At 37.4% G+C, this 15,827-nt stretch overlaps 1 protein-coding gene across 1 annotated transcript in view; it reads left to right on the forward strand.

Annotated features, from left to right (window-relative positions):
• Window positions 1-15,827, forward strand: part of EIF2AK4 (eukaryotic translation initiation factor 2 alpha kinase 4) — a 120,787-nt gene that overhangs the window by 5,341 nt on the left and 99,619 nt on the right. Inside the window, exons 2-3 of the mRNA XM_077127431.1 lie at window positions 3,482-3,594; window positions 7,089-7,191. Coding sequence (XP_076983546.1) covers window positions 3,482-3,594; window positions 7,089-7,191 — 216 coding nt within the window. The remainder of the gene's footprint in view (window positions 1-3,481; window positions 3,595-7,088; window positions 7,192-15,827) is intronic.

A 15,827-nucleotide genomic window follows, 5' to 3' on the forward strand; every position in this document is an offset into this window, starting at 1 on the left:
TCTAGTTTGCTAGCTGCGGGAATGCAACACACCAGAGACAGATTGGCTTTTAATAAAAGGGGATTTATTTTGTTAGTTCTTCAGAGGAAAGGCAGCTAACTTTCCACTGAGGTTCTTTCTTATGTGGGAAGGCTCAGGGTGATCTCTACTGGCCTTCTCTCCAGGCCTCTGTGTTCCAACAATTTTCCCTGAGGTGATTCCTTTCAGTATCTCCAAAGGCCTGGGCTGAGCTGCTTGTGCTGAGATGAGGTATGCTGAGCTTCTTTTTTGCTGTGCTATGTTGAGCTCTCTCATTTAAGCACCAGCCAATTAAATCAAGCATCATTCATTGTAGCAGGCACACCTCCTAGCCGCCTGCAGGTGTAATCAGCAACAGATGAGGTTCACGTACCATTGGTTCATGTCTGCAGCAGTATAAGTAGGCACCTTCACCTGGCCAAGTTGACAACTGAATCTAACTAACACATGGTTCTTCTTACATCTTACTGGCTAGAAATTAATCCAGTGACCACTAGCTGCAGAAGAGTTTGGTATCCAGCTAAAACATCTGTTTTGTTTCATTACCTCTTTCAGAAAGCATGTTTTTACACATTCTTGAGAGTACACAAATTCATAAATACAATTATAGTAAGGAAATACAGCGATAAAACTGGGGCCACTCTTATAAACTAACTCACAATTATTCTGGAAGAAGGGCTCCTCTTCCTATCAGATCCAGTCCATCTCTCTCGTGCCCAGGATCCATTGCCTTCCGCCCTCTGATCTTAAGCTTGAATCTTTCCTGCTCTTCTCCAACATTCCCATCAACATCCTCACAGGCCCTACCTAGTGTCTCCCTCTTTTAAAAATAGAGCAAAACACATTTCTCCCTTGATTTCACATCCCTCTCCATCTAGGTCGCTTTTCTATGATCCCCTTAATACCCAAACCCAAACTTTCTAGGAGTGGCTAGACTCGTTATCTCCCCTTCCTCACCTAATGTTCACTCCTCAGCACACTCGGATCTGCATTCAGTGCCCACTGTTTTCGGGTCACTCCTTGCCCCAACCAATAGATGCCTTCTCCCCTCATCCTATTCAGCCCCGGGGAACATCTGTGACAAGACACTTTCCTTGTGTTCTCCTCTTTCATGGCCAGCTCTCTTTGCCAGCTTTTCCTCCTCTGCCCAGCCTCTAAATATTAGAGCATCCCGGGGTTCATTCCTGTCCCCTTTCTTATCTTCTTATATAATTCCTCTGCCAGCAACTCCCAGCTTTTTGTCTTCATCTCAAGCATCTTAGACTCACATTTCAACTACCTACTTGATGTTTCCACTTGGATGACTCTCAGATATTGCAAACTCAGGATGACAAAAGCTGAACTCTTGGTTTTCCCTCAAAAATTTTTCTCTCCTGACCTTCTCCCATCTGGTAATTGTCATCAGTTTACATCACATGTTCGAGCCAGAAATCTGAATCATCCTTGATTCTTCTCTTTTTCATTGCCTGCATCTAATCTATTGGTAAGCCTGCCAATTCGGCCTCCAAAATATACCTCAAATCCATCTTCTTCTCTCTCTCTCTGTTGCCATCAGTATAGTTTATTTTTTTATAATAGCTTTTAACTTCTGCTCTTGCTTTTCTCCATACAGTCTTTACTCAGCTGCCAAAATGATCTTTAAAAATATATATTAGATTCTATCTTTAAAATGATCTTTAAATATATATATTAGATTCTTTCTTTCCCATCTTAAAATCCTGCCATGACCTCCCAAATAGTATAAAATCTTATGTATCTTACCTGGCTCTAAACCAGCTGTACCCTATCATGCCTAATTTACCTGGCCTTCCCTGTATCCCTCTATATTCCAGACATGCTGGCCTTTGGTTTGGAATACACAGATCACTTACTGTTCTAGTTTGCTAGCTGCCGGAATGCAACACACCAGAGACGGATTGGCTTTTAATAAAAGGGGATTTATTTTGTTGGTTCTTCAGAGGAAAGGCAGCTAACTTTCCACTGAGGTTCTTTCTTATGTGGCAGGCACAGGATGGTCTCTGCTGGTCTTCTCTCCAGGCCCCTGGGTTCCAACAACTTTCCCCGGGGTGATTTCTTTCTCCACCTCCAAGGGCCCGGGCTGAGCTGCAAGTGCTGAGATGAGGAATGCCAAGCTGCTAGACTGTGCTACATTGCATTCTCTCATTTAAGCACAAGCCAATTAAGTTAAACGTCACTCATTGCAGCAGACACGCCTCCTAGCCGACTGCGGATGTAATTAGCAACAGATGAGATTCACCTACCATTGGCTCATGTCCACAGCAACAGAACTAGGTGCTTTCACCTGACCAAGTTGACAACTGAATCTAACTACCACACTTACTCACTTTTGAGGCTCTTTCCCTTTCCCTTGTCTGGGATGCTCTACCTCTGGCTTGTCTCTGCTCTTTGTACCAAGCATAATTTCTGACACAGTGTCGGCGTTCCATAAGTGTGGGGGAATGATCCATCCTGGCTGAATGGGTGTATGAAGGCCTCTTGGGTCACACAGTGTTTAAACCTCCCCAGAACCACATTCACAGAATTGTGCATTACTAGAGTACCCACAGCTTATATCAAATACTCATATAAAATCTGATTTTATATGTTTTATATATTTAGTTGATGAGAACATTGTTAATTATGCAATTCAGGGTACCACATATATAAGGTGCCATGTTATAAATTTCTGTTAGAATTTAGTGCTGATAAGTACATTGTTACTCCTAAAGGAATTTCTGTGCTTTCTCTGTTCTTACTATATCGTTTTCTCTTTTTGCTTTGGCTGCCTGGACATTCAGAGACAAAGTCAAAGCTCGGTCACAACAAATGTGCTATCTCTCAGTAGGCATTTTATGTTAGGCAGAGTGACCTATGAAAACAACAGAAGTTTAAGAGAAAAAAAAATTGACCTCTGTCTGCTCTCTGTCCATGGGCAAAAAGGTTTAACTGTTTGGACCTGAGCTGCTTTATCTGTAAAATCTGGATAACATCTACCTTGCCAAATTGGTAAAGTGCCTGGACCATGTAAGTGTTCGGTACATGCTTTTTCCCTCAGCTTCCCAAGTTTTTTTTATGCACTTTCCCTGATGCACTTTCTAAAATATCTTCTCCTCCCTTACAGTGTCCCATTATCTTGCTTTATTTTCTTTACACCAGTCATCACTATTTCAAATTATGGATTTGTCTTCTAAGTTCATATCAGCTAGTTGGGACCATGTCTTCTCAATTTTCCCCATTCTCGTAGTATAGGACAGTGCCTGACACATAATCAGTACTCAGTGACGCATCCTCTCTAGTACAGGTTTTGTCTTTAAACCATGCTTTAAGAAAATATGACCAAACCCCTACATAGAATATAATTACATATAATGTTTATAAAATAGAACTTTTGATGATTATCATCCTAATCCTTACTGATTGACTCCCTAGGAAAAACAAAAGTGATTTTCTTTTTCTCTTTTAGGTCAGAAAGCCCCCTGAAATCAATTTAGTTTTGCACCCTCAAGGTCTGACTGGTGAAGAAGTGTATGTGAAAGTGGATTTGAGGGTTAAATGCCCACCAACCTATCCTGATGTGTGAGTACATTTGTAAAAGCTTTGATATGATTTTAGTTTTCGTTTCAACAGCCCAGAAATAGGGTGAAGTTGATGGCATTTTCTCCTTCCTTTCTCTATTCCCTTTAAAGTTTTATTTCCTATCCCTTGTTTCATCAAAACTACATCAACAATAGAAATTTTCATGAAGCCTTTCTTACTTTAAGTCTGCTTATAATTGCAGAATAGTCATTACAGATACTGTTATTTGTACAATGACTAATTGTTTGCTTCCTCTTCTGACATGTTAGCTTTTGTTTGTCTATTTCTTCATAAAATAGGAAATGTATAGAATGAAAGGATGAAGGTTTGGTAACTATTAAAGTTCTTGTGTACTTCGTTTTAAAGTTTGATTAGCATTAAAATTCAGAGTAGCCTTCTGTGACTAATACACCTTTACTTCTAGAGTAAAGGAGGAAGAGCCACAGTGTGTCTCAGTGGGACACTCTTGGAAATGAACAGGGTTTTTTTGCAATTATATATCTTAGTTTCCTTGCACAGGGCTGTCCCCCACACTGCAGGATGTTTAGCATCCCTGGCCCCTCCCCACTAATGCCAGTAGTGTTCTCCACTCAATTGAGCCAACTACAAAAACCCCACCTATTTCCAAACTCCCCCTGGAGGTGATCCCACCTCTGGTTGAGAATCACTGGTTAGAGCAAAGCATTAGCTGGTGGGACTCCTGTGTTCTTTTTTTTTAAGGTATCATTTATATTTGTGTAATCTTTCCCCAGACATTCCATGTGAAATGGTAGATTGGCCTGAATGATGTTATATGGGTTGGACTTAGTTTGCAGGGTACGAGTGAGTATTTTTTAGTAGGAAACTAACAAATAAAAGGAAGTATTGTTCTTAGTGGGTAGTGAATGTATGGAACTTGTTTTCCTAAGAGGTGATGGAGAATATGAAAATACGTATATGTCAAGGCTGGGCTCCGTGAAGGCATTAGCCCCTCTGTTGCTTCCAACACTGTACCTAAAATATATATCATCGATATACAAAAGTTAATTAATGGACTCAGCATCAAGGGATTGAGAAAACCTTCTCGACCAAAAGGGGGAAGAGTGAATGTAGACAAAGTGTCAATGGCTGAGAGATTCCAAACAGAGTCTAGAGGCTCTGCTGGAGGTTATTCTTATGCATTAAGTTGATTTCACCTTGTTATTCAAGATGTAATGGAGCGGCTGGAAGGAACTGCCTGAAAATGTAGAGCTGTGTTCCAGTAGCCATGTTTCTTGAGGATGATTGCATAATGATATAGCTTTCACAAGGTGACTGTATGATTGTGAAAACCTTGTGTCTGATGCTCCTTTTATTTACCTTGTCAACAGACGAGTAGAACATATGGAATAAAAATAAATAATAGGGGGAACAAATGTTAAAATAAATTTAGTTTGAAATGCTAGTGATCGATGAAAGGGAGGGGTAAGGGGTATGGTATGTATAATTTTTTTTTCTGTTTTCATTTTATTTCTTTTTCTGAATTAATGTAAATGTTCTAAGAAATGATCATGATGATGAATATGCAACTATGTGATGATATTGTGAATTACTGATTATATATGTAGAACGGAATGATTATATATTAAGAATGTTTGTGTTTCTTTGTTGTCATATTTTTTAATTTAAAATTAATTTAAAAAAATTTTTTAAAGCTAATTAATGAATTAAAGGGTAAATAAATTTATGAAAAGAGAACAAGACAGTACCTCAAGTACTCAAAATGTTTCTTCATCTGGAAAAATCGAAATGAAGAACTTAGATATGTAAATGTTAAAATGTTCATTGTAGCATTATTTATGAAAGTAAAACATTGGGAGAGGGCTAATATCAGACACCAGGGCAGGGTATCTCAACCTTTGGCTCTGTTGACATTAGGGCTGGATAATTCTTTGTTGTGGGGCATGCACTGTGGGATGTTTAGCAGCATCCCTGGCCTCTACCCACTAGATGCTAGGAGCACCCTCCTCACCAGCTTGTGACGGTGCCAGATATCCCCTGGGGACACAGTGGTCCCTGGGTGAGACCCACTGCTCTAGAGAAACATCCCGGGAAATCTTGATGTCTTCACTTGGTAAAAATATCATGGAATTATTCTTTAAAACAACATGGAAATACTTGTAAAAAGTTAGAAACTAAAAATGATAATATTAATGAGTGAAAATTATGAATTAATATGGCAAGAACTTGACAAGAATACTGGAAAATTAGAAAAAATTTTCATTACTCAGTATTGTAGATAAAATTTTCACCATTATGTTCATATTGCTATATAATATTTGTTCAATTTTTTAAAAATAATAATGGAAGACTTGAGTTGGGGGAATAGTCCTGATCCTTTTGAAATGATATTATGTAGGAAAACTTTCTTTTTCTGCATATAGTCTTTGATTGAGAGACCGTACGTGGACTCAGGACTGTATGGTATTTCTGTTATTGTTTTCTCATATAAGCTTCTTTCTCTCCGAGTTCCCTCTATCCAAGTAGACAATGATCACAGTGACTTATCACACTGAAGTACTGGGAGAATGCATAGAGTAGATGAGTAGGCTTTGTTAAAGTACCATGCATTACTCAGGAATACTTGGAAGAAAGTGTTGAATCATCTACACTTCAGTAAAATTAAATGAAGTCACTTAATCTCAGTGAGTTATTATTAGATATTTATTGGTTGGGAATAAAAAGAAACTTGAGTTTTCCTTGAATAGAAAACATTGACTCTTAGAGAAGCTCTCTAGGGATGAAGAGGTGCATGATTAGGCAAACTCGGAAGTCTCAGTATGCAAGACTAGATTTATGTGTTGTTTTATCAATGGATTTATATATGAGAGTGAGCATTTCCGCCTTGTTTCCAATCATAGAAGGGTGACTGTCAGGCTGTGGGAACACTAGCCTCTATGGCACCCTCTTGCCCAGTACTTCTCTTTCTGCTTTATGCTGGAGGACACGAACGAGCGCAGAGCACTTGGACTTCTGCCAGTGAGCGCTCAGAGCCGGGTTCATTGAGATTGGGGGCAAGCCAGAATCAAGAATTACCGTACAGGAGAGTACAGAGCTGGAATGATATTTTTAAAAAGGAGAAGAAACACCTAGTTTGGGATCTAGGGCAAAACAGGCAAAAAATGATAACTGATGGTGGGAACTTGGGAGATTCTGATCAGATTATAAAGCTGGTCTCAGAAAAGAGAAGTTGGGAGACACCAAAGTCAGACCCTGTACAGCCAGGTCACCCACCTGAGAGCCCAGACTGCAGCTTTTCACCAGCCCGCTTCCTGCCCACAAAGTGCCAAGGATGCCACACCAAGGATGTCAACTGGAATTGCTGGGAGATAGTTAAAACCCTTTTGAGATTAAGGGAAGTGTGTTGCTGAGGGCATATGAAATTCCCAGGACCATTGTTCAGAATTTAGCAAATGTTCATGTGAACAGTCCGTACTTTCTGGAATGACTCCCTTTTTTGTTCTTTTCTTTTCCAGAGTCCCTGAAATAGAATTAAAGAACACTAAAGGTCTATCAAATGAAAGTGTTAATTTGTTAAAATCCCGCCTAGAAGAACTGGCCAAAAAACATTGTGGAGAGGTAAGATTTGTTAAGCTATATGTAAGACAATGAAGATTTCATTGTGTCCACCAGCATTCACCTGGCTGCCCTTTCTTTGGTTGAAAGGCTTTTCCTGTGCACTTCAATCCAGTTTGGACTAGAATTTTTTGCTTTTATTGGTAGCTATGAAGAGGAACATTGTTACTTGTATTTCTTTAATTTACAATGTTTGTGAATTACAAATTGTAGAGTATGTATAGATAGTAAATGAGGTTTAAATGAGAATTTTTCTGAAAATATTTGATGAGAACCTGGCCATGTTTTTTTCACACTCTGGGCCTGCCATTATGACTTGCTCTTGGCTTAAACCTTTATGTTAGAAAATGTTAGCAGGAAGGGAATTTCTAACCAAACTTTGCCGCCCTCGAAAAACTTACTGTTTTCCTTCTCAATAATTAGCAACATATGCTACTTCTTCACTGTTCCTTCTGGACCTGAGCATTCAGTTCAGTACCAAATTTCTTTTGTGACCCTCTGAGAACCCACATGAGTTCTCCTTTAGGTGGCAGAACTCTCTTTGGAAGGCAAGACTAAGTGACTTCTGAAGACAGACTTTTACTGTGTTTTCCTTCAGCCATACTTCTTTCCTTTGAGTACAGATCATCCTTTCCTCACTTTTGTGTAAAATCCCTCAGTGTTTTTGCCTAGGCAGCTTGTGCTTTATTATCCCATCATGACAAAACTGAGAAGAGTTAAGTAAGGACTAACCCTAACTGCCAGGTCTATTGTGGACCTCCATTAAAGATAATCAGTGGTAGTTTTCACTTCCTATAAAATGAACAGACTGTTTATCACTTTGCATTCTGTTACACAGTATAGAGTAATGTGACCTGTCAGTACCTTATGGCTATGAAATCATATCTACCTCTTTGCTGTTCCAAGGACTTTAGTGATTGATGAGAATAGCCTGGTCCAAAAAACAACCAAACAAAAAACCCACACACAGAGACATATAACTAAGCCTTGGGATTTTATTCTAAAGTTTTTCTAGTGTCTGGGTACTTTAATGTCTAACTGAAAAACTTTAAAGTTATACTGGGAATTTAATGCAGAAGTCCTCTGGTTTCTTGGATTCATATTTGTGATTTCTTTTTCCTGAAAATTGTTTTTGCTCTATTTTTTATTGCACTTTCTATTTTGAGATAATTATAGATTCACTCACTGTTGTAAGAAAAAAAACAGTGAGATCCCTGTTCCACTTACCCAGTTTGCCACAATGATACCTCTTGCAAAACTGGAGTACAATATCACAACCAGAATAGTGACATTGCTACAGTTAAGATACATCATTTCCATCACCACAGGGATCCCTCTTGTTGCCCTTTTCTAGCTACCTTCCCACCCCTACCCACTCTTGACACTTGGCAAACACTGATCTGTTCTCCATCTCTATAATTTTGAAGTTTCAAAATGTGATATAAATGGAATCATACTGTATGTAACCTTTTAGAATTTGCTTTTCTCAGTCAACATAATTCTCTAGAGATTCATCCAAGTTGTTACATATATCAATAGTTCATTAATTTTTATTGCTGTGTAGTATTCCATGGTATGGATTCCCACCATTTGTTTAACAGCTGACCCTTTGAAAGACATCTGAGTGTTTTCCCGTCTGGAGCTGTTGCAAATAAAGCTGTTATAAACATTCGTGTACAGGACTTTATGAGAACAGAAGTTTTCATTTCTTTGGGATAAATCCCAGGAGTGCAATTGTGAGTGGTTTATTAATTGCATGTCTATTTTTTTCACGAAACTGCTGAACTATTTTTCAGAATGGCTGTACTACTGTGAGTGATCCAGTTTTTCCACATCTTTGTCAGCATTTAATACTGTCACTTTTAAGTTTTATTTTTATCTTTTTAATAGACCTTAACTTTTACAATACTTTTAGGTTTACAGAAAAATTGAGCGGATGGTTCAGAGTTCCCATATACCCCTCCATGAACACTTTTGTGTGTAAATGTTACACATTAATTAATCACTATTAATACATTATTATTAACTAAATCCATAGCATACATTCAGGATTTCACTGTGTTTTACAGTTCTATGGACTCCAAAACTCCCCTATAATTCATCTATTCATCTTTCTCCCAAAATTCCAGGCAAATACTGATCTTTGTACTGTATAGTTTTGCCTTTTCATGTAGCTTGATTTCTACAGTATGCAGCCTTTCAGATTGGGGTCATTCCTTGCAATATGTATTTTCTTCCATGTCTTTTTGTAGCTTTTGAACTTGATAGCTCATATATTATATTTTAAATTTTATCTGGAAGTAATTTCAAGCTTATAAGACAGTTGCAAAAATAATACAAAAACAATAGAGAGAACTCCAGCACACCCCCACCACATTTGCCATATCATTCTATCTATCCATCCGTCCCTCTGTCTACCTTCCTGCCTACCTACCTGCCTACTTATTTTTTAAACATTTGACAGTAATTTACATACATAATGCTTCTTGAACACTTAATACTTGCATGTCCATTTTCCCAAGAACAAAAATATCCACTAAATGTAAATGTACTCAACTGTAACTTAAGTACAGTTAGAAAGTTTGTGAAATTTAACATTGATATAAAGATGACAGTCTATATTCTAGTTTTTTCATATGTCCCAATGATGTCCTTTTGGGTATTTTCTCCCCCATTATTTGATCTACTCCGGGATCATATATTGCATTTAACTGTAATTGTCTCTCTCTCTCTCTTTTTTTTCTTTGTATGGGCAAGCACTGGGAATCAAACCTGGGTCTCTGGCATGGCAGGCAAGAATTCTGCCTGCTGAGCCACCGTGGTACCGCCCTCTCTTTATTTTTAATTGTGGAAACATACAACATGAATTTTCCCATCTCAACTGCTCCCAAGCATACAATTGCTGGAATTAATCACTTTCACAATGTTGTGCTACTTTCACTACCATCCATTACCAGACGTTATCAACACTCCAAAGAGAAACCCTGTTTCTATTAAGCATTAACCCTTCATTCCCCTTCAACCCCCTGGTCACTTGTGCTCTGCTCTCTCTGTCGATGCGTTTGTATATTTTAGCTACTTCATACAAGTGGAATCATATAATATCTGCCCCTTTGTGTCAGTCAGGCTTATTTCATGCAACATGATATCTTCAGGGTTCATCCATGTAATGTCTCACATCAGAATGTCATTCCTCTTTGAGGCTAAAGAATGTACCATTGTATGGATATATCACATTTTATTTATCCATTCATCTGTTGATGGAAACTGGTTTGCCTCCATCTTTTGGCTATTATGAATAATGTTGCTGTGAATATTGATGTACGAATATCTGTCTGAGTATCTGTTTTCAATTCTTGGGATATATGTGTAGAGGTGGGATTGCCAGGTCATATGACAGGTCTATGTTCAGCTTTTTGAGGAACACCAAACTATTTTCCACAGCAGCTGTGCATTTTACATCCCACTAATAATGTGCCAAGGTACCTATTTCTTGTATCCTCATTCCTATTTGTTATTTTCTGTTTTTTTGTTGTTTTTTTTTAGTAACAGCCATTCTAGAGGGTGTGAGGTGGTATCTCATTGTGGTTTGGATTTGCATTTCTCTAATAGCTAATGATGTTGAGCAACTTTTTGTGTGCTTATTGGCCATATGTGTATCTTCTTTCAGTAAAACTTTATTCAAGTCCCTTGCCCATTTTTAAATTGAACTGTTTGTTGTTGAATTGAAGTGCTTAATATATTCTAGACATTGAACCATTATCAGATGAATATTTTCTCCCATTCTGTTGTCTGTACTTTCTTGATAATATCCTTTGATGCACAAAAGTTTTAAATTTTGATGAAATCCAATTTATCTATTTTTTTCTTCTGTTGTCCATGCTTTTGAAATAAAGTCTAAGAATCCATTGCCTAATACAAGGTCCTGAAAATGTTTGCCTTTGCTGCCTTCTAAGAGTTCTATATTTTGCTTCTTATATTTAGGTCTTTGACCCATTTGAGTTAATTTTTGTATGTTCCATGAGGTAATGTCCAGTTTCATTCTTGTTCATGTGACTATCCAGCACCTTTATTAAAAAGACTGTTCTTTCCCCACTGGATGATCTTCTTGAAAATCAGTTGATCATAAATGTATGGGCGTATTTCTGGATTCTCAGTTGTATTCCATTGATCTGTCTTTGTGCATGTACCACACTCTCTTGATTATCTTTGTTTTTCTCAGTAAGTTTTCTTTTTTTCCATTCTCCATATATAATCAGTAATTCTTAATATCATCACGTAGTTGCATATTCATCATTTCTTAGAACATTTGCACCGATTTAGAAAAAGAAATAAAAAGACAACAGAAAAAAAAATAAAACGATAATAGAGAAAAAAAAGTTATACATACCATACCCCTTACCCATCGCTTTCATTTACCACTAGCATTTCAAACTAAATTTATTTTAACATTTGTTCCCCCTATTATTTATTTTTATTCCATATGTTCTACTCTTTTGTTGATATGGTAGATACAGGGAGCATCAGACACAAGGTTTTCACATTCACAGAGTCACATTGTGAAAGCAATATCATTGTTCAATCATCATCAGGAAACATGGCTACTGGAACACAGCTCTACATTTTCAGGCAGTTCCCTCTAGCCTCTCCACTACATCTTGAACAACAAGGTGATATCTACTTAATGCGTAAGAATAACCTCCAGGATAACCTCTCGACTCTGTTTGGAATCTCTCAGCCATTGACACTTAGTCTCATTTCACTCTTCCCCCTTTTGGTCAAGAAGGTTCTCTCAATCCCTTGATGTTAGTTCTCAGCTCATTCTAGGTCTCAGTAAGTTTGGAAATTGGAAAGTGGTATGAATCATCCTCCTTGATTCTTTTTCAAGATTTTTTTGGCTATTCAGGGCCCCTTGCAATTCTGTGTGAATTTTAGAAACAGCTTATTAATTTCTACAAAGAAGTCAGTTGGGATTCTGATATAGGGGTTGTGTTGAATCTGTAGATCATTTTGGAGAACATTGCCATCTTATGACATTAAGGCTTTTGATCCATGAACATGATATCTTCTCAATTATTTAGATCTTCTTTAATTTCTTTCAACAATATTGTATAGTTTTCAGAGTATAGAATTTTCTTTTGTTAAATTTATTCCTAAGTATTTTATTCTTTTGATTCTGTTGTAAATAAAATTGTTTTCTTAATATCAGTTTTGGGTAATTTAAAATTTTTTAGCTGATTTAATGGATGTGTAGTGATATCTCATTTTGATTTTAAATTGTATTTTTCTGATGGCTAATGATGCCAATCATTTTTTCATGTGCCTATTTGCCATTTAGTATATCCTCTTTGGCAAAATGTTACTTCATGCCTTTTGCCTAATTTCTGATTGGATTGTTTGCTTTTATACTGTTAAGTCTTGAGAGTTTTTTTTTATATATTCTAGAAACTTGCCCAAGAGACATGATTCAAAATAAAAGCTGGAAACAATCTAGTTGAAAAGAAGAAAAAAGTAAGAGGTATCAGTGTGCACAATTTCAGTACTTATTATATAGCTGTAGTAATCAAGGCTGAAGGATAAACACACTGATCAGTGGAATATAACAGGGAACCCAGTAGAAATATAATATACAAAACTCAAGAGGAGAGGGATAATCTATTGTAAGTTACCCATATTTTTGCAGTGTTCTTTCTTTCTCTGTTCCTACTTTCCTTCCTGATATTTCAAGCTCCCTTGTATTATCATTACCTTTCTGTTTAAAGAATTTCCTTCAGCAATTCTTTTGGAGAAGTTCTGCTGGCAAGAAATCCCCTTAGTTTTCCTTTTACTGAGGATGTCTTGGTATCTCCTTCATTCTTATAAGATATTTCACTGGGTATTGGATTTTGAGTTCAAAGCTCTTTACTTTCATCATCTGAGAAGTGTTACGTCACTTCCTTTTGGCCTACATAGTTTCTGATAAGAAAATCTGCTGTCCTTTGAATTTTTTTCTCCTGTAGTAAAGATGTCATTGCTTTCTTGCTCCTTATAAGATTTTTTCCTTTGTCTTAATTTTTCAGATGGTTAACTATGACATGTCTTGGTGAGAATTTCTTTGGGTTTATCAACTATCTGGGTTTTACTTGGCTTCTTGAATCTGTAGGTTTACATCTCATGCCAGATTTAGGAGGTTTTCAGCCATTATTTCCTCAAATACTTTTTAGCTCCAATCTTTCCCTCCTCTCCTTCTGGGATTGCAGTGACAAGAATATTAGATCTTTGTTACAATTACACAAGTCCCTGAGGCTCAGTTCCCTTTTATTTTTTTCAGCCTATTTTCTTTCTGTATTTTGGATTGTGTGGTTTCTATTTTCCTATATTGGGGGGTACTGCTTCTTCCTGTTCTCTCCATTCTACTGTTGAGCCCAATCAGTAAGGCTTTTTTAGTGATATATATTCTCACCCCATACACACCACCTGAGGAATACATTTATTGGCTCACAGTATCATCACATACTTGTACATATATCCCCATGATTAAATGTAGAACAGTTTCATTACTCCAAAACAAAGAATTAAAAATTAAAAAGAAAACCCTTATCTTCCCTATTATTGACCCATAGTATTAGCGTGGTACATTTTTTACTGTTGATGAAAAAGTGTATTAAAACAATACTATTTCTTTTGGTCTCCAGTGTCTTGGAGCATCTAGAAGAAAAATATGAAAAATCACAGAACTATAATCCATACCAAAATTTAAACTCTGTTGTACAACTACTTGTTAAAATGTACTTGGAAATTTATTGCATTTTTGTATATATGTTACTTTTCACAATAAAAAAAGGTTTAAAAAATAAAAATAAAAATTACTGTTAATTATTAATTATAGTCCTAGTTTGCAGAAGATACAGTTTTTCCCATATTTGTCTTTTATTAACTCCTTATAATAATGTTGTACATTTGCTCTAGTTCATGCAAAAAATTTTTATATTTGTACATTAATTGGAGGCATCGTCTATCAAAAGATTCAGTACATTATCCATTCCTATATTTTAACCTTCAACTTTTCTTCTGGTGACATACATGACTGTAAACTACCCCTTCTCTCCCACCTTCACATGCCATTCAGCACTGTTAATTATTCTCAAATAGCATTGCACCATCACCTCTGTCCCTTTCCAAACATTTAAGTTCAACCTACTTAAACATCCTGTACATATCAACAACTGCTTGCCATCAGGACTTCACTCCTTGTTACTGCTGAATAGTATTCTGTCATATGTATATGCTGCATTTCATTTGTCCATTCATCTTGGGTTGCTTCCATCTTTTGGCAGTTATGAATAATGCTGCTAAGAACATCATTGTGCAAATGTCTGTTTGTGTCTCTGCTTTCAGTTCTTCTGGGTATATACTGAGTGGCAGGATTGCCGGGTCGTAAGGAAACTCTATACTTAGCGTCCTGAGGAACCACCAAACTGTCCTCCACAGCATGTGTACCATTTTACATTCCCGCGAGCAGTGACTAAGCATCTCTATTACTTTACATCCTCTCCTACATTTGTAGTTTCTTGTTTGTTTAATAGCGGCCATTCTAGCAGATTTAAGATTATATCTCATGTGCTTTTGAGCTATCTGAATTTCCTCAGTGGAAAAATGTCTGTTCATGTTTTTTGCCCATTTTTTAATTGGGTTATTTGTCTTTTTTGTTGTTGAGTTGTAGGATTTTTTTGTATATTCTGTATATCAAACCCTTATCAAATATGTGCTTTCCAAACCACATAATTTTTTATTTCACATAGCATAGTAGTTATTTTTCGTTTGTTAAATTTCCATTTGGTTCTTCTTTATGTCATCTCTTTCTTTGCTGAGACATTCCAGGTTTTTGCTTAGATTTCCCCTTTTTTCAAATGTTTATAATTGCTCATTAAAGCATTTTTATAATGACAGCTTTGAAATCTTTATCAAGTAATTCTAATATCTCTTTCATCACATTATTGCTATATTTGATTATCTTTTTCATTCAATTTGAAATCTTCTTGTCCATGGTATGACAAGTTATTTCTTTTATTGAAATCTAGACATTTTGGGTATTATGTTATGAGACTCTGTATCCTAGTTACATCTTCTGCTTTAACTGGTTTCCTATAAAACCACAGAGGCAGGGGACATAACCACCTCATCACTGCAGGTGGGGCTAAGAGTCCAGGTTCTCCACTCAGCCTCCACTGACACTTGAGGGGACTTGAAGCTCCTGGTCACTGCTGGATAGGAGTGGGACTTTCAGCTCCCCACTGGGCCTTCAGTGACACCTCAGCATGCCTTGTTAATGTTCCCTACATGACCGCCACTGTCACTGGGGGAGGGTTGGTGGCCTTGTTACCTCTAAGCAGTGTTAAGAGGAATGACTCTTCCCTAGCCCTCCTCTGACACTACCCCAGTGGGGAGGGGTGGGATGCCTTGTTACCGCCAGATTAAGGTAGAGGGCCAGGCGCCCCATGTGGCCTCCTCCGACACCTGGGGAGAGAGGGGCATTATTTCTGCCTGGTGGCAGAGGGTGAGGGTGGGAGAGTGCTGGGAGTTGGCTTGCTATATCCTGACTAGGATGGATGCCTAAGCTCTCTACTTGGACTCTGCTGGCAGGGGGGTCAGAAACTGGT

This window comes from Tamandua tetradactyla, chromosome 14, assembly GCF_023851605.1.
Source record: "Tamandua tetradactyla isolate mTamTet1 chromosome 14, mTamTet1.pri, whole genome shotgun sequence".
Classification (NCBI taxonomy): Eukaryota; Metazoa; Chordata; class Mammalia; order Pilosa; family Myrmecophagidae; genus Tamandua; species Tamandua tetradactyla.